The sequence below is a fragment of the Rhyacophila brunnea genome, unplaced genomic scaffold, assembly GCF_057557595.1.
Source record: "Rhyacophila brunnea isolate RB1 unplaced genomic scaffold, BYU_Rbru_1.0 scaffold_8, whole genome shotgun sequence".
NCBI classification, from domain to species: domain Eukaryota; kingdom Metazoa; phylum Arthropoda; class Insecta; order Trichoptera; family Rhyacophilidae; genus Rhyacophila; species Rhyacophila brunnea.
The window spans coordinates 43,283,296-43,310,631 of record NW_028233350.1 but is presented as its reverse complement, the minus strand read 5'-3'; the positions used below and the strand labels follow the sequence as shown (position 1 = coordinate 43,310,631).

The 27,336-nt window shown below is 37.1% G+C and overlaps 3 protein-coding genes across 3 annotated transcripts; 2 read left to right on the top strand and 1 right to left on the bottom strand.

The window, feature by feature from the left end:
- The first annotated feature begins 5,766 nt into the window (after nt 1-5,766).
- On the top strand, nt 5,767-10,190 carry Polr1D (RNA polymerases I and III subunit AC2 l(2)37Cg). Its single transcript, XM_085959147.1, has 4 exons — nt 5,767-5,849; nt 7,909-7,944; nt 9,030-9,130; nt 9,936-10,190. Exons 2-4 carry the CDS (start codon nt 7,930-7,932, stop codon nt 10,117-10,119), a joined length of 300 nt encoding a protein of 99 aa, XP_085815273.1. The 5' UTR covers nt 5,767-5,849; nt 7,909-7,929; the 3' UTR covers nt 10,120-10,190.
- Nucleotides 10,191-13,945: 3,755 nt separating this feature from the next.
- RpS2 (ribosomal protein S2) lies at nt 13,946-15,610 on the bottom strand. Its single transcript, XM_085959146.1, has 3 exons — nt 15,570-15,610; nt 14,698-15,220; nt 13,946-14,324 (listed from the first exon to the last, which is right to left on the bottom strand). Exons 2-3 carry the CDS (start codon nt 15,217-15,219, stop codon nt 14,010-14,012), a joined length of 837 nt encoding a protein of 278 aa, XP_085815272.1. The 5' UTR covers nt 15,220; nt 15,570-15,610; the 3' UTR covers nt 13,946-14,009.
- An 862-nt stretch (nt 15,611-16,472) lies between these two features.
- Nucleotides 16,473-22,671, top strand: mIF3 (mitochondrial translation initiation factor 3). The gene is made up of 3 exons (XM_085958574.1): nt 16,473-16,853; nt 20,243-20,471; nt 22,295-22,671. Exons 1-3 carry the CDS (start codon nt 16,582-16,584, stop codon nt 22,484-22,486), a joined length of 693 nt encoding a protein of 230 aa, XP_085814700.1. The 5' UTR covers nt 16,473-16,581; the 3' UTR covers nt 22,487-22,671.
- Nucleotides 22,672-27,336: the final 4,665 nt, after the last annotated feature.

The window sequence follows — 27,336 nt, the reverse complement described above, 5'->3', positions numbered from 1 at the left end:
TTCTTCATTCCAAAAAATTCCCACCATCCGGGAAAAAAACGAGTCCTCTTTGAAAATTTGGGAACCTGCGGCCCGCGGCGAAATATTTTTCCTAAAAAAAACAAGCCTTATCGGACGGGGCCCTATGCCTTGTTTTCAACCGAAAGCGTTTGAATGCGTTCCTACAGCCAAAGCCATTCAAACTAATTCACCATTACGAGGTTCCAGTCATCTTACAAACAAAAGACTGGCTAGTAATAATAGATCTAAGCCAGGCGTACCTCCAGGTACCAATGGCTTCTCAACATCGTTGATTCGTTCGACTAGCCTACCAAGGGGAGCTCCTACAATTCACGTGTCTCCCGTTCGTGCTGCCAACCGCTCCGATTATGTTGGCATCCCTGACCGCCCCCATCCCCGCCGAACGCCTACGAAAGAATGGCTGAGAATATTCACTTACCTAGACGACTTCTTAGTAGCATTCAATCCGAGAAACAGTCTCGGTTCAGGTGGAATACAGGATAACTTTCCTACAGTCTTTAGGGTGGTTAATAAATATTAAAAGATCCTGTCTGAACCCAAGCCAACAATGAGGGTCCCTGGACATCACGTAGGACACACAACAAGCGGAGGTTTCTGTCGCCGGAGAAGTGTGTAGCACTCCGTCACCATCTGCTAATGCAGGTACAAAAAGGCAGTTGGTCCCTCAGACAGGCACATATCCAATCTCTTCTGGGGCGACTCAACTTCACATCCTACTTCCACGAGGAAGGTTGTATTGCCGACGGCTACAACGCTCCAGTTATCAATATGGCCGAGGTCCCATCCTCGCTAATTGATGACAATCCCACCACAGGCCCAACAGGACATCATGTGGTGGCCCTAGGCTATAGGATCCTCAGATTTGACACAACGCAGGTACAAAAAGGCAGTTGGTCCCTCAGGCAGGCACATGTTCAATCCCTTCTGGGGCGACTTAACTTCGCATCCTACCTCCACGAGGAAGGTTGCATTGCCGACGGCTACAAAGCTCCAGTCATTAATATTGCCGAGGTCCCATTCTCGCCAATAGACGACAATCCCACCACAGGCCTAACAGGACATCATGTGGTGGCTCCAGGTGATAGGCTCCTCAGAGTTGACACACATCAATCACTTCCTGACGACAGACGCAGCTGACACAGGCTAAGGAGCCCAACTGAATGAACACCACCTATCAGGTACGTGGGAACAAGACCAGTTAGCACGGCATGGCATTCCAACAGGAAGGAAATGTTTGCAATTCAATCTCAGGTACAATCAATCATAGGATCAGATCTGCTTCTGCAGACAGGACAACAAAACAGTGGTGGCATACATCAACAACGAGGGCGGCACAAAATCTGTCACCCTCCTAAACCTATGCCGACAGATACTAGTATTTACCAGTCGACCCAACATCACGTTTACTGCACAATACTTCCGCAGAAATTACAACTGCGTGGCTGATCATTTCTCCCGCAGACAACTCATTCCCGAATGCCACCTCATCAACACCGCAACCACCCCCCTGTTTCAAAGATAGGGTGTTCCCGAGGTGGATTTATTCGCAAGCGAAATAGCACTGGTCATTGCAACGTATGTGTCACGAGACGTTACAGACAGTGGCGCGCTGTTTCACGACGCCTTCAGCCGAGTGTAGGACTTCAGATTGGCATGGATATTTCCCCCACCAAACTGACTTTCAGGAGTCTTAACGCACCTGCACTCAGAAAAAGGGAAGTACTTACTAGTGGCACCGACCTGGAAACAATTCTTTTGGGGAGTGGCTTACGAAAAAGGACGATAGTACCTCCTTATACAATGCCTCACCTACATACGACACTGATAGGTATGGAGACCAACCGTCCACCTCCAAGGACCCAGGACCTGTCCCTTTAACTATGGATAATTTCGGGTGGGGTGGAAATAACATCAAATTGAATGGTGGAAGAAAGGGCACTCCTTACTTCCAGATGGCGGCCTTCGACTCTAAAAACTTACAAATCAGCTTGGAACAAATGGAAGACAATGACATGGGTACCATGAACCTAATAGATCATAATAGCCCACAACCAATGGAATTGACCAGATACCTAGGTTACATGCACAACATGGAGGGTTTATCGTACAACACCATCCTGGTGCATAAGTCAGCCATACCCACTTTTTGCAAACCGATTATCATTGTAGATATCAGCATCAACGTCGTAGTACAACACAATATGTTACAGGCAATTTCCGTACATAAAACGAAACCCGTCAAACCACCGGCTTGGGATCCAGGACGAGTGGTAGATCATCTTAGGATAACAACACCGGTGGAGTACAACTTATTCGAAACCTCTCGCAGGACAGCTACCTACTCGGCTGCTTCTCGCATCGGGACGAAGGGTTCATGACCTCACACTACTCAGTAATAGTAGACAATGACAGACAAAAAAGTGACCACATAATTGTATGGCCAATGTTTGGCTCAAATACAGATACCGCCAAGCATCGTCAATCGGAATGGAAGCTAAGCGCTTCCACGTGTCAAAACATCGACCCAGTATTCTGGTTACGGAAACTCGTCTGCATGTCGAACCCAAGGAGAGGGGAAGGTGGGGATATTTCGGAATTATTTGTATCTTCAAGAGGATCACCAAAACCAGCCACCAGGACAGTTATAGTAAATTGGATAAGGTCAGTACTGTTGGAAGCAGGGGTTTGTACCCCCAGGCAGTGTCCGCTCAGTGGTGGCTTCCTTAAACTGTAAATATACCCAATAGATGATATCTTAAAGAGAGGTAACTGGCGTAGTGAGTCGACATTTCACGACAACTACCAGAGAACGATAAATACACCACCATCAGAAGGGGAAAAGAACCCATTAACTTCTCTATTCAACCATATACATGGAAAGTCACGATGGTTTATACCTCGTAAATGAATCATTGTCACATACAGGAATTTGGCATACCCAACACCAGGTGATAACAAACAGATATCTCAAGGACTTCAAAGTCAAATTCGAATAATGAAAGGAGTTTTACCTACCAATAAAACTCTTATTATTCATGTTGACTTTGAAGTCCAGGTAACTTCTACCTGGTTCCTTGAGTCATATCATAATGAAGACAAAGTGATGCCAAACTCCATACATAAAAAATAGACGCGCGGGTATGACCAGTAAATAAAAACGGAGGAATGACCAACGACAAGAAAAAGGAAAATAAATTAGTAGAATATAACCTCACGCGAAGAAGAAAGAGCAAACCCTATCTCAAGGACTTCAAAGTCAACATGAATAATAAGAGTTTTATTGGTTGGTAAAACTCCTTTCATTATGTATTGTAGAATTCGCCACTCTGAACGAGCTCACAATCGGAGGCATTGTTTTTCACCACAAAGACATTCACAAATATACGTGGACGTCTCCTGATGGACGCACGAGGACGCAGATTGACCACTTCTTGTACAGTTTGAAGCACCGAAAGGAACTTCTCGACGTGCGTACTTACAGAGGCGCCGATATCCATAGCGATCATGAGTTACTTATTGGAAACATCCGAGTAAAACTCAGTCGCCAGGCGAGGCCTCCAAAGCGCGAACGAATAATTGGCGTTGAGAAGCTCCGACGCCGAAGAATTCGGATCGACTTCGAAACTGCTGTACAAGATAGTGTAGATTGTATCTACGAGCGACACAAATCTGGATCCGAGGCGGACTGGAGCCTCATAAAGAGTGCGATTGTGTCGTCGGCTCGTACCGTCCTTGGTACCAGAAGGAGTGACCAGCCAAAGTGGATGTCTGATGAAACGTGGGTTGAAATTGGTGAACGAGCCAGGCTGAAAACCCTGAGAGACGAGGAGACAGACCCCGACCGAACCGAAGACCGCCGGACTGACTACCAGACCCAAGACAGGGTAGTCAAACGATCCGTGCGGTTGGACAAGCGCAATTTTATGAACCGGCAAATTGAAGCGGCAGAGGAGGCAGCAAGTAGAAATGACACCAGGAAACTGTTCCGAATCACACGTGAAGTCTGCGGCAGGCGACCACCGTCTCCCGGAGCCATTCGTGGTCCCAGTGGAGCAATAGAGTCTGACGCAGAATGCGTCAAGAAGATTTGGAAGAATCATTTCTGCGGAGTGCTGAACCGCCCATCCCCTTTGGATCCCTTTGACATATCTGCTGAAGCTTTACTTTTGGACATTCCCCGAACGACCGACATTTCCGATTGCCCGCCCACGCACACCGAGATAAAATCGGCTGTGAAAAGGCTCAAGAACGGAAAGGCACCGGGGGGAGACGGGATTCATCCTGAATTCCTCAAGTACAGCTTCAACGCTATCCTGCACCCTATGTTTCATCTGACAACAAAGGTGTGGGAAGAAGAGCGCTACCCAAGGGACTGGGTGAACGGTGAAATCATCACACTTCTTAAAAAAGGTGACCCTCTAAGCTGCGACAATTACCGAGGCATTACGCTACTCAGTGTTCAGGGAAAGGTTTTGGCAAACATCATTTTGATGAGAATAAGGGACCCAATAATGCACGTACTCAAGAAAAACCAAGCCGGGTTTCTACCTGGTCGAGCGTGTGCAGACCAAATCCACAACCTACGGCTGATGGCTTGCTGCTTTGTGGATTATGAGAAGGCTTTCGAGAGTCCGCACCATCCCTCCCTCTGGATGATACTGGGAGCATACGGGATCCTTCCCAAGATCATTGCCGTAATCAAAAGCCTGCACGATAATAGCGAATGCTGTGTCAGAATTGGAGACACTGTCACGGAATGGTTCGGGGTCACGACCGGAGTCAGACAGGGTTGTGTCCTTGCAACGTTTGTCTTTATCATTCTCTTTGACTTCATACTACGGAAGTCAATATCACCCGACCGAGGCATACCTTTTACCCCCACGGTGAAGCTATGCGACCTGGAATACGCCGATGATGCTGTCCTTTTCGACAACTCAATCGGGGGCATTCAAGAGACAATCGACAGGTTGCATAACAACTTCTCTCGCGTTGGTTTGAAAATCAACGCGAAGAAAACCAACGTCTTGTGCAATAACACTTGTCCTGATCCAGATTTCCCTCTGATTAGCGATGGACAAAACATCGAGACCGTCGACAGCTTCAAGTACCTGGGGGTACACATCACGGGAGATGGCATTTTGCAGAAAGAGCTCGCTATCCGAATGGGAATGACTGGAGCAACATTCAACTCGATGCGAAATGTCTGGGACTCACGATTGTATTCGGTCAAAACCAAATGCCGCCTATTCGACGCTTGCATTCTAACGGTGCTGCTTTACGGTAGCGAATCATGGCACCTTACGAAGGCTCAGAGCAACCGTATACTGAACTTCGAAAACAGATGTTCGCGACGGATACGGTATGACTTTAAGAGCAACGAGGAGATAAGAGAACGCACCAAGCAGCCTCTCATCACGCTGAAAGTGAAGAGGCGACGTTGGACTTGGCTCGGTCACGTGCTGCGGATGCCAGAAGAAAACTTTAACCTGGCTTGCCTGTTCTTCAAGCCGACCGGATTCCGGCGACCTGGAAGGCCGCTAAATACAATCTACAGAGTGTATACGGTGGAGCTACGGGATGCTGGTTTGACCTGGAACGAAGCAAGAAGACTGGCGAGCGACAGGGATTCTTGGAGACGCCGCGTGGTGTCCATATGCTCCAGATAATTTAAGGGTCGGATATGGCCAAAGAAGAAGAAAGAAGAAGAATTATGTATTGTCTATGGGCAGGATCATAGATAATATACGGCACTGGCAGCATTGAGCATTGAATATTCTTAAACGTCAAAAAAGCAGTTTTGGTTATCGGCGAAATAAATAACCCGTTTTGGCTCTATGTTACGACCGTACTCCCTGGATAAACGTCAGATTTTTATATTCAATACTTGAAAGCATCTAAGCGAGATTTTTTGAGCATAGACAATCATCGAAAAAATCGCTATTATATGGCGAAAACGCTATTATAAGCGTAGACAATAAGTAAAAATATAAAAATAATTTACAATGTAAGTATAAAATTCAAACATTTTAAATTAACAAAATTCGCCGTTTTCAAAAATCAGTATAGCATAATAGAGTTCGCCAATGCATTTCATAAAATTTAAATAATTATAAAGAAACCTAAAACATTCGTGCACACACCAAAGCGAATTATTCGCCAATCAAGCTCGTATTGGCTTACGGGAAAGAGAACGCGACGTTCAGATTTCGGAAGGGAATTAAGTTATTATCTTAAAAAGTTCAATATGGAGCGCTGCGATTGTTTGACGTTTCGGTATCGAGCATTCAAATAATATATCAATAATTTTATATTATCATTGATACAATTATTTGCTCTGACACTGCCATCCATTCGCATTTACCACGTCAAAATAACCCGAAAAAAGCACCCGCATCGATATGGAAGGTCCGGTCAAAAGAGTCTCAAAAATAGCCAAATATATGACAAATTGATAGCTTTCATTGTATCTTTTGATCCCCTGCGTGAATAAATGTCACGTTTGTTCATTAACAACAGGTAAGTAGAGAGCATTACAGCGGCATAGGCTTTTTTTGAGACTCTTTTGACCGGACCTTCCGTACCGATGGCGGGTGCTTTTTTTGGGATATTTTGACGGGGTATTTGGTGAATATTCGCGCTGGTTTGTGCGAGCCTTAACCTTCACATAAAAACGCTCTAAATAGATAAGTAGGTATGCGAAAATAAGGAACATTTTTCAAAATAACGTTATAGAAAACAATATTTGATATATAAAATTGAGCCGTGTTAACTAAACGACATTGTTATAATTTCTTCACTGGCTTTTATTTACTCTTTGATTAGTGATTGTTTATATAAGATTGTAATATTAATATCCATAATCAGTATTCCGTATTAACGCATTACCGAGAAAATTAAGATTAAAAAAAATACGAGGTTAGTTTGGTATAATATTTAATATGAAAGATAACACGCTTCATGCATATTTATGATATGTATATTATGCCGAAAGGTAAGTTTTAAGTAGGAAAAGTGGCATTTTAATGAAAACCAGTGACGTTTAATTTCAATCAGTGTGAGCCGTTTTATCGAGGCTATTTGACCGGGCCATTTGTTTGTGGAAGCGAAATAATAAATATCATAAACTGGAGCCTGTTTTATTTATTATACATTTAATTAAATGAATATAAATTAAATACGGAATACTGACTATGGATAAATATTATTATCTTATAAAAACAATCACTAATCAAAGTGTAAATAAGAACAATTCAAGCCATTTTCACTCGTATTTCTTATTTTATTGATTAAATTTGAGTCGAAATTATCTGAAATAATAACAATATCGTTTAGTTATGTAACACGGAAAATTTTTATACAAAAAATATTGTTATCTATAACGTTATTTTGAAAAATGTTCCTTATTTTCGCATACTTAAGCCTCAATTACATTGAGCTTCTTTACGAGTTGTTTGTTGGCGAATTTATAATCTGCCTGTAAATTCGCCAATAAACAGCTCGTAAAGAAGCTCAATGTAATTGAGGCTTTACCTACCTTTTCAGAGCGTTTTTAGACGAAGGTTTAAGCACGAGTGTCTTTGTGTCAAAGATTACTTTATAATTATTAAAATTTTATGAAATGCATTGGCGAACTCTAATATACTATACTGATTTTTGTAAACGGCGAATTTTATTAGGTAATTGAAAATGTTTGAATTTTATTCGTTGTAAAAGATTTTTATATTTGTTCTTATTGTCTACGCTTATAATAGCGCCTAAGCCATATAATAGCAATTTTTCCGATGATTGTCTATGCTCAAAAAGTGACGCTTAGATGCTTTCAAGTATTGACTATAGAAATCTGACGTTTATCCAGGGAGTACGGTCGTAACATAGAGCCCCCGTTTTTTATATTAATTAATCTTAATAATGCTAATTTCAGAGGTATGTTGTCTTATTCCTGTATCTAGTTTTAAATCCTGATTATATCGCTATCCTGGAAAAAAATCATAGTCTTGAGATAATTGGATCAAAAAAATTTGGTAGGGGTAGAGATAATTTAGTAATATAAAAACAAAGAACCCAGAAACCATACTTATAAGATTGAGTCTGTATAGAGAAAAGTAGTAGTGCATCTTTTATAACTTTCTTTTTAGACCAAACCCAACCTAATTTAATCTAACCTAGTGTGTGATAATGATACATCGAAATGTATGAAAATATCAAACTTTAAATAACAATTATTGGATCGAAAAGCATTGCATAGTGTAAAAAAGGTATTGTATATATGTTTACATGGGATAAACTGTTTCCGCCAAAAAAATGGTCATGTGGTCATCTGCGGCACTATAACCAATATAGGATGAAACCATAGAACAGATTAATAAATAGAATTCCGATAGGCTATTCCCCAATACACTACATTTTCATGCAGGGTTTTGAATGTGCGTGTCCTACTAAAATGAACCACGCATTATAAACATGCAATAGTGTCTGTTGCAACCTTCAAATACACCAATATTGAATAATCGTCAGCGCAGAAACCGAGATCAGTTAGAGCTTATAAGTGTTAAAGTTTAAACCATATTCGTCCACACTCGAAATCGATTGCCTGTTACTCCACACCTGTTAGGTATTTCAGTTCCCTGAATAAAACTAATAAAATTTAAACCCCAGATAAACTGTAGTAAGTATTTCACTACAGTCTACTCCAACGCTTAAGCATAATTTCATTAGCAATATGACTGAATTCACATATAACAGTTTTAACTTTGGATAGATGATTGATAGTTATATAAATGGTGGAGTTGACTCAAAACTCCATTTTTTTATACAATCAATGTGATCGTTTGATGTACATCATCATCATTCTCCATAACTATTTATAATAATTATAAGACTCAACTTATTCTTGGTCTCTTGTGTGCGATGTATTAACTGTTTTTAATCTTCAGGAAGTATGTCCTCTATAATCCAATTGTTTTTTTGTTAATAAAATTAAATACTCAACATTTTTGTTTTTATTTCAGTTACCGGGAGATGAAGACGGAGGCACTAAATCCCGTACATTTGTTTTTCAAGATGAAGGACATACATTAGGAAATGCTTTGAAATGCATCATAACAAGATAGTAATATACTGAACTTTCTATATTTTTAATTTACCAAAGCTCAAATTACATTGGTAGATTCTCAGACCAACTGTCTGGCCCGACCGCGTGACACGATTGCAGTCAATTTTGAGTCGTTCCCTGGAATCATGACTGAATAGGAACAACTCCTAATCTTTGGGCGTGATTGTGTTGGAAGATTACTGAAAATGTACGAAAAAATCCGAATTAACCTTCAGCTTCCATGTGTGACCGCACGTAGTGTGTTCTATCTTGCACTTGACATAACAACACAGATTTGACATTTACATAATGAAGGTTGCCTGCCTAACTGTATTCGTTATTTTAACAAGCAATACTAATACAAAACAAAAATAATATCCTTGTTACTTGTCTTCATTTCATTTATTACTTTACTTACAATTTATTGTTCGCACTAGCAACTGAGCCTATGGATAATGAATCAATTAAATCAAGCGTCAACAGTCAACATGATTAAGTTAGTCGCTGAATCGTTCTGTATAAATGTTATAGTGCTATAGCTCAAGTCAGTGATTGCTCACGACAATCGTAGAACCTGGTTAGGTCTGCAAGTTTGCTGGTGTAATTAGGCCTAAAGAAAGTACATAATTAAAGCGAAAAATGAATAGCCGGCCGTTATTTGAATTTTATTAATAAAGGGTTGCCAAAGTCAAACTGAAATTGCTGTCAAATTTAATGATACAAGAAATATGTATTAGTCTGTCTTTCTATAAACCAAACTTATTGGGATTTATTGTATGTATTGACTACCATGGTAATAAATGTATATAAACCTCTATTTCAGCCCTGAAGTTCAATTTTGTGGATACACAGTGCCACATCCGGCTGAAACAAAGATGCATTTCCGAATCCAAGCTTATCAGGGCAGCGCAGTTGAAATATTAAAGAAAGGACTTGAAGATTTGGAATTTGTCTGTGATCACACTGTTAAGTTATTTGAGCATGAAGTTAAAGAATTTTCAGGTTGATTGCTTATAAAAACTATTTTTATTACTAATACTATAATATTAAATAATTAATTATATTTTGTACAATTACACACTTTTAGTTTTTATTCTGTTATTCCCATCGTTTCATTTTTAGGTCATTATTTCACAGCCCTCGTAGTCCAGTGCGTAAGGTGCTGGACTTTCTCGGTGAGGTCACAATATATTTATGTGATTTTCTTAAAGCCTGGGTATTTTCGATTGTTTCTCTTCTATTACAGGCGCTGTCATGTACTGACTATTCTTAGGGTTAGCACCCCTATTTTTATTTGTAATCAACTCAACTCTACCCAATCTGTGTTGAAGTTTACGATATCAACCCTTCACAACATTTTTGATTCAATAATACGCGTGCCTAATATCAAATAGCAATCTATAAACTCGATAAACATGTTGTGTTGGTAAGTTTTCACAAATATTTAACATTCTGTTCCTATTTCGGATTTATTTTATTCTGAAAATAGCTGGCATACAAGTGTCCACCTAGTAAAAATTTGCTGGTAGTTTACAGTTGAAATTGTAAATTATCAAAAAAAACTTTGCTGGCATGCCTCTACCCCTTAACATTTAAGAAATGTAATAATTGTGTGATGCAATTTTTGATTATTGTGAGTAAATACCTACTCGACAACTCCGTAATTTAAGTAGCTAAAAATACACTGAATACCCAATTTTACCCATTTGAATAACACTACTTTAGAGCGTCACTATCTTTAATCTTAGCGATAGGTAGGGGTGCTCGCCAAAGATCCTGGCCTGGTGGCCCGTTTCAGGATATGGGGGACATGATGTAGGTCAGGGGTCGGCAAACTCTTGGACCAAAAGAGCCAAATCTGAGTATCACAACGGTTAAAAAAAATTTCGAGAGCCATATATATATTTTTATAAATATGATTTATTGTTTATTTATCAAGTGAAGAAGATTTTGCGAATAAAACTAAAGCAAATATAAGTTTTTTTATTGTTGACATTTTAAATATAATTTTTACAGAAAATGAGTTACATACAATTTTCACGCATTCCTTAAAACTAATGTGAACAATGACCTTCTTTGCATTTATTTGGAGAGTGTCTGTATGTTTGGTTTGTAACTTGTAGTTTTCAATTTTAGGCGTGACTCCAAATTCTCATCGGTTATTTGGCTTCTCTAAATACTATTTATATTGTTCATCGTAGGATCTACCTTATTATGTAGATCTTTTAGAGCGCTCCGCTGTGTTGTGAAATTAAATTGCATTTTTCTCTCCAAATCCTCAATTTTGGTGGCAAGACCTACAAATTTGGAGCTACACTCTTTGCTTTTTTGTCGACTTTTGCAATGGGCGGGTTTAAAACATAATAAACAATCATAACTTTTTTTTTGTAAAAAATGTGAATTGGGAATTTGGCAAAGAGCCGCACGCCAATACCCAAAGAGCCGCATGTGGCTCGCGAGCCGCGGTTTGCCGACCTCTGATGTAGGTTAACAGTTATCACGATAGTTTAGAATACACTATTGGTAGGACACAGGCGTTTTTTTTTCATGCTATACCTCAAGTGTGTTTTCATCCAGATTCCAGTACCCCTTGCTACACTGTTATATGTAAACTGTACGTATTACATTTCACCATAGCACAGTTCACTGCGAGCTTTCGTATCGGAAAGAGATGACCATATTTAGAGCATTGCAGACAATAATGTTCTAATTTTATTAGATTGAATATGAATATTAATTTGACATTAATTTGTTTCAAATATATCTGATAATAATGCTATTATTATTGTTATCAGATATTAAATTTGATATTTCGTATTATATATTAATACTATTGTACTTGATGGAATTTGAATTAAAATTCTAATCGACTTAAGTTTTGTATGATTCCATTCGAGTCGTTTTTTGTGACCCGGGTTTCGCCTTTCGGCATCTTCAGTCACTGTGTACACTCGCCAAAATGCAAATAAACACTGACCAGGAATACTATTAAGGTGAAGTCTTTACTGAGCCTTTTTTAAAGAGGCACCTAGCGGAAAAATACGAAGCTTGCAATTTGAGATTTTTTTTGATAATTTACAATTTCAACTGTAATTATTAATAAGTATGTATCTGAAAACATTAAAAAGAAAAATATTTTTTATTTTAAGTCAAAGATAAACTTACAATTGTAAAAAATGTGAATTTGTTCAATCGGACCGCACCCACATTTTATTTATGTATGGTCCCAATATTGAAACTTGATTTGATATAAATAAAAAGATTTCAAGTTATACACCTTTATATTTTTTATAAAAATCTATGTCTTTTAAAATAGATATAAAAAATATTAAAACTATGAATTAGTCAAAAATCTCTGATGCTTAGAAAACTTAATAAACTAAATTTTATTAATAATAAATATGACCATAAAATATATGTAATAATAGGAAGCGGTCCGATTGAACAAATTCACATTTTATTACATTTTTTACAATAATTGTAAGTTTATCTTAAATAAAAAATATTTTTCTTTTTAATGTTTTCAGATACATATTTATTAATAATTACAGTTGAAATTGTAAATTATCAAAAAAAATCTCAAATTGCAAGCTTCGTATTTTCCCGCTAGGTGCCTCTTTAAAAACGGCTCAGTAAAGGCTTCACCACAGAACAGATAATAAATAGAATACCGATAGGCCATATTCAATACGCCGCGTGGTGAAGCAGGATTTTGAATGTGAGTGTCCTACGAAAGCACGCACTATGCACGTGCAATGGTGTGTGTAATACACCAACATTAAATGAGCATAAATGCATAAACCGAGAGCAATTTTCAGTATTCGACCTAAAACATATTATTGACACGTGTGTAAGTTTAACCCGGATTCTTCCTAACTAGAGTCGGTTACCTGCTATCGCCTTACCCGTTATGTATTTCAGTTCCCATTATTTCTGAGTTCCCTGGGCTTCACCTTAACTCTGCTTATATAACAAATCTATACAATAAAGTAGGTAAAAACTCCATTACCTACATATCAAGTCAACACAATACAAAAAAAAATCAGACAAATTATCCAGTTTGTAAAAAAACCCCCCTATATTATCGGAATGAATGAATACATTTCACGGTGAACTGCATACGTACAAACTTCCATACAGTTCCTAGGTTTTATGGCTGTCCCACTGACGATGTTGCTCATCTACAAGAGGTCCAAAAACATGTTGATTTTTAGGCCCCGTTATCGAACTCGAGACTCTACTTACTGAACAGATGTTACTTTTAGTATAAGTTCGTTGGAAAATGAAACATTAATAAATTTGCTTTTAAGCCGTTTCTCATTTTCAATCAATTCCAGCTATTGTTTACTAAGTAATAAAATTAAGCACATCATTGTTCTGAATATGCAATTTTATTGGCAAAATTTTTTGTGTAACTCTCTTTCACAGTACCACTATGCTATTTATGTCTTCTCTCCTAAATGTGTCCTAATTAAACCCATTCACTAAATATCTTGGTCCCCATCTCAAGATTCACTTCGAAAGGTGTTTTTTCAGTCCCAAATACCCCTGGATAACGAGGGCCCCCTGTATTGAGTTTAGTGGGCAGTTTTTCAGTCAGATTTTCACAACCTACCTCCACCATTCAACTTAATTGACTTGATTCAAGTGATTTAGGCTACATCCACACCAAATTGCAAGAGCCAAATGAATATACTCATTCTGTATCTATCTTGCAGTGTATTAAAAGTTTTCTTTTTAAATTCACGTGTTACTCATCTTTACGGGAGAATGAATCTTGTGTAGCCCCACCTGTCAAGTTAATAGTTACAATAAAAAATGAAACACAGTAGCTAGGATCTCAGGTGCATTTTTATTGAGAAGTCAACAATCTGTGATACAAAATATGGTTGATGACTTATGCGTTCTCAACGAAACGGAGGCTTGGCTTCATGGGCTTAGCGAGGTACTCGGCGAATTCTTGATAAGGAGTCTTGCCAAGAGGAATGTCCTTCCACAGATCGGGGGTGAGGAAGGCGTAGGTCTTAGCGATGGCTGCATACGTGGCCTTGGCGAAGTTACCAAGGGTGGCGGTGGAACCCCGGGCAGATGTGTAGCAATCTTCAATACCAGACATCTGAAGAAGCTTCTTGGGTACGGGACCGGAAACGATTCCAGTACCACGGGGAGCTGGGATGAGACGTACCGACACGGAACCGCACTTGCCAGTAACCTTGAGAAAATTAAATAATTTAGAAACGGATCCTAAGCATGTTGCATTTTTTTGTTTTGTTTTAATTGATCAGACGCATAAAGCTGACATCGAGCCTTGGCCCTACAGTGGAAACCACGAATGAATATAAATTTTTTATCATCATTAAATTAAACCTATGGTAATGTTATGGTATTGGCGTGTTAACATTAAATGGTACAATCTTACAAGATTTTAAATTAAAATGAGGTAGGTACCTATACATTTAAAAAAAAAATCCTGACAAACCCAGAGGGATAATTGAAAAGTTATAGGTTCATTAGAACGTGATAATCTCCAATACCACAATTTAGCTAATAATATTCATTAATAGGTAGGGCACATGAAATCTTACCTTGCAGGGTACGGTGTGAGGTTTTCCTATCTTGTTTCCCCAGTATCCTCTGCGAACAGGAACGACTGAGAGCTTGGCCAGGATTATAGCACCTCGGATGGCGGTGGCGACTTCCTTGCTGCACTTGACACCGAGACCGATGTGCCCCTTGCTGTCTCCGATGGCGACGAAGGCCTTAAAACGAGTGCGCTGACCGGCGCGGGTCTGCTTCTGCACAGGCATGATTTTCAGAACCTCATCCTTTAACTCGGTTCCGCCGATGAAGGTGTCGATGATCTCAGACTCTTTGATTGGCAGAGAGAAAAGATAGATCTCTTCTAGTTTCTTGATCTGGCCGTCGCGCACGAGGCGGCCAAGCTTGGTGACAGGCACCCATTCCTTCTGGTCTTCCTTACCGCGTCCACGCCCGCGGCCTCTACCGCGTCCTCTGCCACGAGGGCCACCTCGACCTCTATCGCCGCCACGAGCACCGAAGCCTCCGCGGAATCCGCCTCGTCCAGCGGCAGGAGCTGCGTCCGCCATTCTGCAGATGACAAAACATCGTCAGTCAAACACATTCGATAATAGGAAATCGGAATTGATGGCAAAATAACAATCAGACGCAAACAGCCGTCAATGAATTAATTCTCCGGTGGAAACCGCGAATGTTATAAGACGTTATCATCACTAGAAATCGACACAATATGGACACGTGTTTCAACATGGCGATCAGAAATCCTTCCGCAATAGGACGATTTCGCAGGGAGTTCGTTCTGAAGGAATACAAACGTAGAAACTTCCGTTAGCTAATAACCTAATGTTGAAAACAAAAATTAGAAACCAAACAATTGACTTAAGACAAAATATAATAAATCACTTCACTAGGTACTTACGTAGAACGTGTTGGATAAACTCGAAATCCGGAAACGGAATGAACGAGAAATAGAGAAATCCATGTATTTATATACAATTACAAGAATGTTATCTATGGTCGTGAGGCAAGTATCCTATAGCATTATACTTGGACCTTGGTTCACAATTTATAAAATGAATTTCAATGACTCGGCGAATAAAATAGAATACCTACCTAGTTTGCTTAAAATTCAATTAACCTTAGTCGTTTCAATTTTATAATTCAATGTTTTCAACTTTTATTAGTAAGTTATTTATACTGCTAGATTTTCACGCTGATCGTTCGCGCTGATTGCCCTCGATCATGAAAATAAAGTCACTTTGGATCGTCGCCAGAATTGTGGCCAAAATATAATGGGTACCTACCTAGGTGATTTCAATTTTTCATTAATGATTCAATTAATAAAATTAATGTCAGTGACAAATTATTAGGCTGACGATTACTGTGTGTACTTATTCGATAAAATGTCGAACTCACTGTCGCAAATTGTTGGTTGAGTAAAAATAGGAATTATTATCTTTAAATTATCGTAATTTGGTTACGACTCTAGGGACATGATCGGGGGATACTCAGCGTACTTGAAGATCGGCGTGAGCATAGACTGTGAGAACTGCCGATGTAGGTTATTGAATTTGAGCTTCAGAATATACATATTAATAGAACAGCTGGTGTAATCACACTAAATTCTTAGCAACAAATTAAATCGATAAATGAACTTATAATTATGAAAATGTCATAGAATAATAATAAAATTATTACGTTCGCTGCCTAGGTACCTAGGTAGTTCCATTTAACACTCATTCATATTAATAATCAAAGGGATTAAATACAATAAAAATAAACCTCTTTAATGAATTTTGTTTGATTATTTTGTAAAGAGAACACCTTTAAAAGCAATACAATACAAAACATAACCTAACAAATAAGTGACAGGACCTCAAATCAAATACATAATATTATTATTATACCGTTGTGTCATTCGATAACTTATCATGCTGAAAACAATTGGAAGAAGTCAGTTTATGAAAATTCTTTGTAACCATTACGCCTTTTCTTCTTCAAAACCTCAAAATACTGATGGACGGGATAACGATAAAATGCCCAGAAAAAAGTCCATCGGTGACTTAGTAATAACACTAATATCAGCTGATAAAAATATCTCCGTTGTAAGTTTAACAGAAGCGCAAAAAATATCGAAAAGGAAGGATCTGAAACTTGTAAAAATCATGGATATCGATACTAAAACGCAGCGACCTGTCTATAAGTTAGTATTATACCTACCTACTTGTAGTCTTCGACATTTATTTTTGATTGTGAAAATTACCCGTTCTACATACGACTTCAAATGTACTTTTGTATGATTTTTCATATTAATATTACACTTGTCAGTTACTACATGCTACTGATATGACTCATATTGAAATTATTGCATTAAGAATGTTTTACATACATATTTTTAACTTTTCAATTTATATATTTAAAAATGAGGGAAATCTATTTAGAAAAAGATTTTTTCTTCGACGTCAATATACACGTTGTGTCATATTATCTATCATTTGAACACTGCGTTGTGACAATCTACAAGACATAGAACGTCGAATATTCACACATATTATGCACAACATAAATTCAATATAGAATCTAAGTACTAATATATCAATACTTTAGCTACACAAGACCGTATAATAATTGTGCATCGATAAGTAATATTCTAAACTAATTTTACATGAAAAATCAGATTACATAGGTAATTGCCGACTCAAGTAGAAAGCCGATACATTCACAACGACTGGTCCTACTTTTTCCGCCCCTCCAGTTGTTGTCTATAGATGACCTGTCATTGTTCTATAGAGTGCTCATACTGACGGGTCTGTCGTATTCACACAGGGAATGGTTTGATTTTAATAGATAAATTACATGATAAATAATACACTAGCATTAACACACCTACAAATGTAATGCATAGATCAATGCTACATATTTTCTGGAAATCGATATTACCGCCACATCACAGTTGATGAATAACAGGAATGTATATTATTTATAAATAACACTGATAGTTAATATATATTTTGATTTGAGAATTTTTTATTTTTCAATTTAAAACGAGAAAAGGCGAACCAATGTGTCTGGGATCTGATTTTGACAGCTGAACAGTGGACCACTCGTTGCTTGTGCAAAAAGTTATGCTCAGGCTTTATTAATCTAAAGATGGCGCTGCATAGGTACATACGCAAAGCATTCAGGAAAAAAATAATGTTCAATATACCTATTTGTAAAATAAACTAAATTTTATGTAGGTAACTATACAGTGGGTAACTAATCATGAAATATTTCTACTCAAATAAATAATAATAATCTACTTCTCAGCTTCTTTATTATAAAATAAAACATTTCCTTTGATAACGATTGTTTGCCAAACAGCTTGTGGGGTCTAATGTGAGTTACCACTGTGGGAGTCGTCGATGTGTCGTAGGTCATGGTGTTGAGAATGATGATGTAGGAGTCGAAGATGGATGCAGGAGCGAGTTTTATTTGCGGCGTAATGGTCGGTACAATGTATGTTACAGTAGTTATATTAAAATTCTAAACGTATGATACGGATCCGAGGTCCGCATCTCGGTACAATGAGATGTTGTGCGGGACGATACGGAGATTGAGATGCTAACAGACCGGAAACGTATATTCGAGAGACATTTCGATGAATTATTGTTCGCTATCTATACAGTCAAAATAATATTCTTTTTATTGAAATAATCAAGTCAGCTATTATCTGGTGTTTGCGTCAATGGATGACTGACTAAGTGATAAACGGATATGCAGAATTTATTATTCCGGTCAGCTACTTACTGAGTTTGCTATAATTTGACACTACGGAAAATAGATATTTAATTTGTAATTCTATATCTCTATAACACAGGTTCCCAACCTTTTTCGGGTGGCGACCCCTTTTTATAAAAGCCATGTGAACCACGACCCCAATGCAATTGAAAAAGGCATTTTCAATAAGGTAATTAAAAAAAACAACGAAAATAGTTTTTTTGGTATATTTTTATTTTAAATTATGTTTAATAATTAATTTAACGCGATGGTTGAAATTGCATGTTATTAACCAGCCTCAAAATTCGTGGGTGAGTTTTTGTTAACGCCAACATCATGTCATTCTCAACATTTAATATATTTCTTTCTTTTGTTTTTAAACGAAGAACAGTTGAAAATCCACTCTCGCAGGACACAAATGGAACTAAAACTCGAAAGGCAAGCATTGCCACAATTGGGTATGAATGATACATACCACACTAGAATTGTGTGAGCAATTTTTCATTAAACAAGTTACGTGCCGAGGACTCATTCCGCAAATCCTAGAATTCATCTTGTAATTCATCGGGAATGCTAGCGACATCAAGGGAAGCAGAGAATGGATTTTGTGTCGATGTAGTTTCTTCTTCTTTCAGCTCAGGGAAGTAACGCTGAAGTTCGTTTTCAAGGGATTCGAGATGCCCAGTAATCTCCTCCTTCAAATTTTCATTTATTTCAGATTCATCTACCACACTGCAAAGTTTCTCAAACATGGCAATGTTTCCAAGATTTATTTTTCTTCGCCAGTTTTGCAGCTTGGATAAAAATGCCCCGAGATTATCGTGAAATGCGATAATATTCGTTTCCTTTCCCTGAAGTTTCAGGTTAAGCCTATTTTGCTGTTCCAATATATCTGCTAGATATGCTACTCTTTTCAACAAAGCTTAGTCGTTAAAGTATACCAAAAGGTCATGTTTCCCTTGCACTTCCAGGAACAACTTGATTTCATTTTTCAATTCAAAAACACGATTCACAACATTTTCGTTCGACAACCAGCGTACTGCAGTGTAGTAAAGAAGAACCTCGTGATCAGAATCCATGTCTTTGCACAGTTCTTTAAACAGACGGGTGTTAAGAGCTCCAGATTTGATGTAATTTACGATTTTTATCAGCAAATCAAGTAGGTATGTACCTCTTGCAGAGGAGTTGGAAGAGTCTTACTGGCAAGGGTATACCGGTGAAAAATACAGGCATTTCACCATTACTCCCAAACCCCCAACACATATTTCAACCAACTGTGACAGAATAGTGTACCTAGATTACACTTATTTTAATTTAAAAAAAATGTATGAAATTATTTAAACTTCAAGACACCATTAAAAATAAAAATTGCGTTATAGTGAATATCTTTTTTGGTTGACTGTATAAGTTGGCGACCCCACAGAAAACCCGTCGCAACTCATAGGTTGGGAACCCATGCTCTATAAGCTATTGTTGGACTGTGCTCACAGTATGACACATTGGATGTTACTAATGAGAAATGCATAGTGTCGCGACGTGTATAGCCGTTGTACCGTTGTTAGAAGAAACAAATGAGTGATTAACTTGCATCTCTTTCAACACGGCTTTTTACATAAAGATACGACACTATCTAATGGAAATATGTTTGCACTGTGATACAAGTAGACAGGGAACATATTGTTTTAATCCAAAATACGACTTCTATAAACGTCGTGTTATATTCCGTTCTACAGTACAGGACATCGATGGACGTTCCATCATATCACAGAATATGACGTTTATAGACGTTGTGTCCGCAAATGTGTTAATCTATGATTCTTTTTATGCACTCAGGTTAATGACTGGCTCAGAATATTTCATTGAAGATCTCAAAAGAAGGGAAGAAAAAAGAGAATCCAAAAATAACCCAACGACCATCAAAGGAGAAAAGCTTCTGCCGATTTCCTCGAAGATCGGTCAGAGTGATCTACAAACACGGGTGAACAACATTAATAAATGGCTAGCCAAACGCTATGAGATCAGAGTGGTTATAAGCGGTAGTGAAGACGACGCTCCTAAAATGGTATAGCATTTAGTATCAATTTTTATTATTAACACAAAGTGATTAGGTAGCTGAAATGACCCCGATATAAAATTGGATATTTTTCCAACCCATGTGTGTATTTGATATGTATAGACGCAACATATAAATGGACAGGACATGTCGCTCGGTAAATGGACAACTGCTAGACAAAAATATGTAAATTGTACATATGTGTTATATTTCGCCATAGCATAGTTCACCGTGAGCTGTCTTACCAAAAAGAAATATCCATATAACATTGAAATCAAAAACAATGTTCGTAGAGCATTGGAGACAGTAGTGTTACAATTTTATTAGATTGAATAAGAATTATTAATTTGATAGGTGCGACTTGATACTTATGATTCTTATGAACATCTACCAGAATTTTATATAAATTTCAATTTTGCCTTTTTAATTTACTCACCTATTTTCTTCTCTTATCTTTTTAAGTGTTTTATCTAAACAGGATACAACAGCTTACTGAGATCCTCGGGGTTCCAGCGGCTAGCTCAGGTGTCCATCGAACCCCGGATTCACAAAAAAAGAAATTCAAACGGTTGGAGTGTAAATAAAACACGGTCTTTCGTGCTCGTAACGTGGTCTTCTTATATTTTACATTTTCTTTAAACGTTTACATATTTTGTTTTAACAATAAGTTTCGCAGGTCCTATCCTATCGGAAAGGGGACGCTTACTAATTTTTTTTCTTTTTCTCAACTTCGCGTACCCACGCCATTCTACAAAAAGGACTCTCGTGATTGGCCAAATTTTATCGCATGATTTTGGATTTGACGAATCACGAGGACCACCTCGGCGCAGGCGCGCAGAAATTTGGACGTTGCCGACAAGCGCGGCAAAATTTATTATTTTTGAATCCTTATATTTAGTCTTAAAATTATCTCTTTCATCCATCATCATTTTTACTTTTTAAATTAAAAAAAAAATACTTACGTGGTTGAGCAAGGAATCAGATTAGATGTTTTATGAAGCCGTTTCTAGAGGTCAGGGTTACGTTTCGACTTGAGCTACTAAATGATTATTTTACACCGGGAGAAGCCCGCCTGTAACAGGGGTGTATCATTACGATTAACTGTAATACAGCCGACTGCATTTGTACAAAACTCCGAACACCTCTAAATAAATATTGTCACCTCAATACTACAACTAGATAACCATGTTTTGGTCATTGTTGGCAAATGATATTTAAACTTTACTTGATTATCATAAATCTAGGCTATAATTATTATTTAAAATAAAAATGGTAAATCGTGCTTGTATAATTGGGTACAATTAAATAATGTTCAATTGTATGAAAAAATATTGTAGTTATGTATATTATTTTATTTATTTAATGCATTTATGGTTTTAAAGTAATCTAATATTTTCAAACACAAAATTAATACAGTTCCCATTAACTTCTGACTTACCTAGTTTTATCATTTTGTATAGAAGGAAATGTAGAATTATATTCAATATTTAACTAAAAAAACAGTGAAAATCAATTTATCTAGTTGTAGTATTGAGGTAACGATATAATAGTATATAATTGGTACTCTAAAACAATTTTGCTTTGTAGGAAACAAGTAACAGCATTAAAAACTATATTTACTTGAATTCGGTTTATAATGCGTAACTATATGACAGCTGTCACTCTTGTTTCAGGTACCACCTGTTTATAGTTATGTTACATATATTTTTTTTCATTTTTTATTTGTCCGAAAATCGGCTGACACTTATTTAAATAAATATTACTATGCATTCATTAGACATTGGACCCAGACTTATCAATATGATGTAAAATTATTTGTTACATTATTTTAGGAAGATTTGTGTGCAAGAATCACAAAAGACATCGGTGACAGCGGTAAAATTCTCCAGAAACGCTTCAAAGGTTCGAGCATGAAATTTCAGATATCTCCAGTTTTCCAAAAGCAAGATACTATCGATCCTTCGCCTCTGAACGAACCTCCGAAAAGGGAAATGCACACTCGAAGTGGCTCCAAGGATTTGTGACTAGAAAAGAATATCTTAACATGTTTCACTGGGTTGCTCACTGTTTTTCTTTTAACAAAGTATAGCTTTTTATATTATCGTAAAGCACAAAATCTTAAGAGTGAACAAACAAAATTTAATTCGAAGAACCCATGACTAAGATATGTTATGGTGCAATAGAACTATATGATGGTCTATAGGTATCTATTTTCATGAATAGAAAACTTGCTGCGTGTATGAGATATGGGAATGAGGTAACTGTCAGTAGGTGATGCGTTGTATGAAAGATATTAAGTGTATGTATCATACTTGCATTTATTAACAATCGTTCACTACAGACTTGTAAATATTAAAATAATAAAGCATTAGAAAAAAAATATTTTAAAGTAATGTATTACAGATCAATCATTGTCTGTCTATTTTTTGCTTTATGAGTTGTAAATATTTATTTTATTATAGAACTAGGTATTTAATATTATTGTTATGATTAAAAATTGTACTTGTAGGATTATTAATACAATATACATATTATATTATTTTGCTTCTGTTAAAAATGTGTATGATAGTATATTTCTGCAAGCAACTAAATTGGATTAGTTCATTAATTTAAGATTTAAAATTGACCCTCGGGCACCGATATTAATATGTTTTTAAATTAATAAAATATTTTAATAAATTCTGTATTTTTATTCATTCAAATATAAACATTATTTCACCAATTTTCATATATTTCTAATCATAGAGAATATAATGTAAATTTGTAATACAGTGGAACTGCAATTTCACGTATTCGGAATTCATGTTGACGATATAATATATTAGTTAATAGTAAAAAAAGTCGCCTGCGGACGCAATTTTAATTTGTCGATAGGTACTCAACTACTCTATAATTCAAATGAATGTACCTATTCAAAAATAGAAAAAAAAGTCGTTAAAAATACACTGAATACCCTTAACCGGATAACTGCCGCCAGCGTCTTAGCACGCTTTTCTATTCCGAGAACAGAGGGCCGGCCAAGCAAAATGCGCGTGCAAAGACGCTCCACTTGAAACGCAATATATCGGCCGAGGTCAATGTTTTGAATAATTCAATCACATTGCCCACACAGCGACATCTCTTAGGATCATGGTGTAATACTTACATTTGACAATTTCTATATTATCATCAACGAAACATCAATTTTAAACAAAGCTTTCTTGGTTTACCGAAACGCGTCGCTAGTAGGGTTGTGCCACGGATCCGATATTTATCAAATCACATGCCGGGATTCCCGTTTACTTATAGTAGATGAAATCGAAATTATGGTTCACTTATGCATACGAGAAACAGGGAATACTGTGATTCCTGAATATACACTAATGCTCAATAGAAGTGACACATCTTCGAATATGTACCAGTTGGATATTCGTAGTCGTATTTGACATATCTAATTCGGTTTCGCGGCTGAAATATTTTCACTTAACAATTCATTTCTTTTATGATTGTTTTATAATAATTACTTTTAAGCTTTTTGCATTTTTATTCGTAATTTACGGGTACGATTTCGTAATTTTTAAGCCTTCGTAACCTGTGTTGTGTTGGTAGTTGTTTATTTTATAAGATACTAGCTGAAGTACCCGGCTTCGCACAGGGTCGCTTCGTGGTTATATTTATCTTAGATATTTGAAAAATAATAAGAGGTAATTATTTTTTTTATTATTAAAATATCTGTGTAATACAATATGGCAATATGAAAATAATTCTAATAGGAGTAAAGGTCAAACATAAGAACACTAAATTAAAATCGAATCCAAAATATGAAAACGTTATTAATGTTATTAATATGTAGTAAAAAAAAAATCAAAATTGGATGGGACAAACAAACTACAAACTTTGTATGTTATATAATAATAATTTAGAAACCTTCGTAGGTGTGCGCACACAACTGACAAAAGTTTCATCGCAATCAGATGAATGGTATAGGAACGCATACGAATAGTAGAAGATGATTTTCTAATTCAGAAATCTTCGTGGGCATGCGCATGACAACTCACCAAAGTTTCATTGCAATCGGATTAATGGTATAGGAACGCATACGAATAGAAGAAGAAGAAGATGGTTGTACTAATTCAAAAACCTTCGCGGGCAAGGGCACAACACTTGATCAAAATGTCATTGCAATCGGATGAATGGTATAGGAACGCATACGAATAGAAGTAGAAGATGATTTTCTAATTCAGAAATCTTCGTGGGCATACGCATGACAACTCACCAAAGTTTCATTGCAATCGGATTAATGGTATAGGAACGCATACGAATAGAAGAAGATGATTTTCTAATTCAGAAATCTTCGTGGGCATGCGCATGACAACTCACCAAAGTTTCATTGCAATCGGATTAATGGTATAGGAACGCATACGAATAGAAGAAGAAGAAGATGGTTGTACTAATTCAGAAACCTTTGCAGGCAAGGGCACAACACTTGATCAAAATGTCATTGCAATCGGATGAATGGTATAGGAACGCATACGAATAGAAGTAGAAGATGATTTTCTAATTCAGAAATCTTCGTGGGCATACGCATGACAACTCACCAAAGTTTCATTGCAATCGGATTAATGGTATAGGAACGCATACGAATAGAAGAAGATGATTTTCTAATTCAGAAATCTTCGTGGGCATGCGCATGACAACTCACCAAAGTTTCATTGCAATCGGATTAATGGTATAGGAACGCATACGAATAGAAGAAGAAGAAGATGGTTGTACTAATTCAAAAACCTTCGCGGGCGTGCGCACAACAACTGGTCAAAATTTCATCACAATCGGATGAATGGCATAAGAACGCATACAAATAGAAGAAGAAAAAGATGGTTGTACTAATTCAGAAACCTTTGCAGGCAAGGGCACAACACTTGATCAAAATGTCATTGCAATCGGATGAATGGTATAGGAACGCATACGAATAGAAGTAGAAGATGATTTTCTAATTCAGAAATCTTCGTGGGCATACGCACGACAACTCACCAAAGTTTCATTGCAATCGGATGAATGGTGTAGGTAGGCATTCGAATAGAAGAAGAAGATGATGGTTGTACTAATTCAGAAACCTTCGCAGGCGTGCGCACGACAACTCACCAAAGTTTCATTGCAACCGGATCAATGGTATAGGAACGCATACGAATAGAAGAAGAAGAAGACGGTTGTACTAATTCAGAAACCTTCGCGGGCTTGCGCACAACAACTGGTCAAAATTTCATCGCAATTGGATGAATGGTATAAGAACGCATACGAATAGAAGAAGATAGAATAGAAGAAAAAGAAGATGAAAATGGTTGTATCAATTCAGAAACCTTTGCGGGCGTGAACACAACACATAATCAAATTTTCATTGCAATCGGATGAATGGTATAGGAACGCATACGAATAGAAGAAGAAGAAGATGGTTGTACTAATTCAGAACTCTTCGCGGGCGTGCTCACAACAACTGTTCAAAATTTCATCGCATCGGATGAATGGTATAAGAACGCATACAAACAGAAGAAAAAGAAAATAGTTGTAACAATTCAGAAACCTTTGCGGCGTGAGCACAACACTTGATCAAAATTTCATTGCAATCGGATGAATGGTATAGGAACGCATACGAATAGAAGATAGAATAGAAGAAGAAGATGGTTGTACTAATTCAGAAACCTTCGCGGGTGTTGGCACAATTACTGACGAAAACTTTATTGCAATCGGATGAATGGAATAGAAACGCATACGAATAGAAGAAGAAGAAGATAGTTGTACTAATTCAAAAACCATTGCGGGTGTTACCACAACAACTGACGAAGGTTTCATCGCAATCAGATGAATGGTATAGGGACCATACGAATAAAAGAAGATAGAATGAAGAAGAAGAAGAAGAAGATGGTTGTACTAATTCAGAAACCTTCGCGGGTGTTGGCACAATTACTGACGAAAATTTTATTGCAATCGGATGAATGGAATAGGAACGCATACGAATAGAAGAATATAGAATAGAAGAAGAAGAAGAAGAAGGTGGTTGTACTAATTCAAAAACCATTGCGGGTGTTACCACAACAACTGACGAAGGTTTCATTGCAATCGGATGAATGGTATAGGGACCATACGAATAAAAGAAGATAGAATGAAGAAGAAGAAGAAGATGATAATTTTTCTAATTCAGAAACCTTTATGGGTGTGCATACAGCCACTTACCAAAATTTCATTGCAATCGGATGAATGGTATAGGAACGCATGCGGGACAGATACACAGACAGACAGACAGACAGACATTCATTTTTATATATTAGTATAGCCTATACTCTTCCCGCAAGTGCAAGCAATAAGTTTACAAAGTTTTATCGCAATCGGATGAACGGTATGGCTGCGCATTAAATACGAACAAACAAACACACAAATATTAATTTTTATATATTAGATTAGTGTCGTGACTTATTTTATTCGCATAGTGTTTAACTTATTTGACTTTTTTGTATTATATCTTTTTATAATAAGTCAAGTTTCTGGGATATTTGAACTTTTTTACATATAAAATTTTTTATCTTCTTCCTAATCAAAATGGAAGGAACACAAAGCACATCAGAAAATGCCGAACAGGCCTCACTGTTGAATCGTATGACAGTGATTTTGATGTAGATTTTGATGAAGAGGAACAAGATTTTTTGATTCCCAGTGCATATGAAGCTGCATATTGTAGAATTACTTCTCATACATAATCACGTTCTCATCTCTACTGTGTAAGTGTTGTGACAACCCTGACGTTTCGTGAAACATTAAGTTTGATTTATTTCGATAAATGACGGCGTAAATGGACACATCGTGTATTAATTTGGTAAGTTTATATGACATAGTATTTATATAA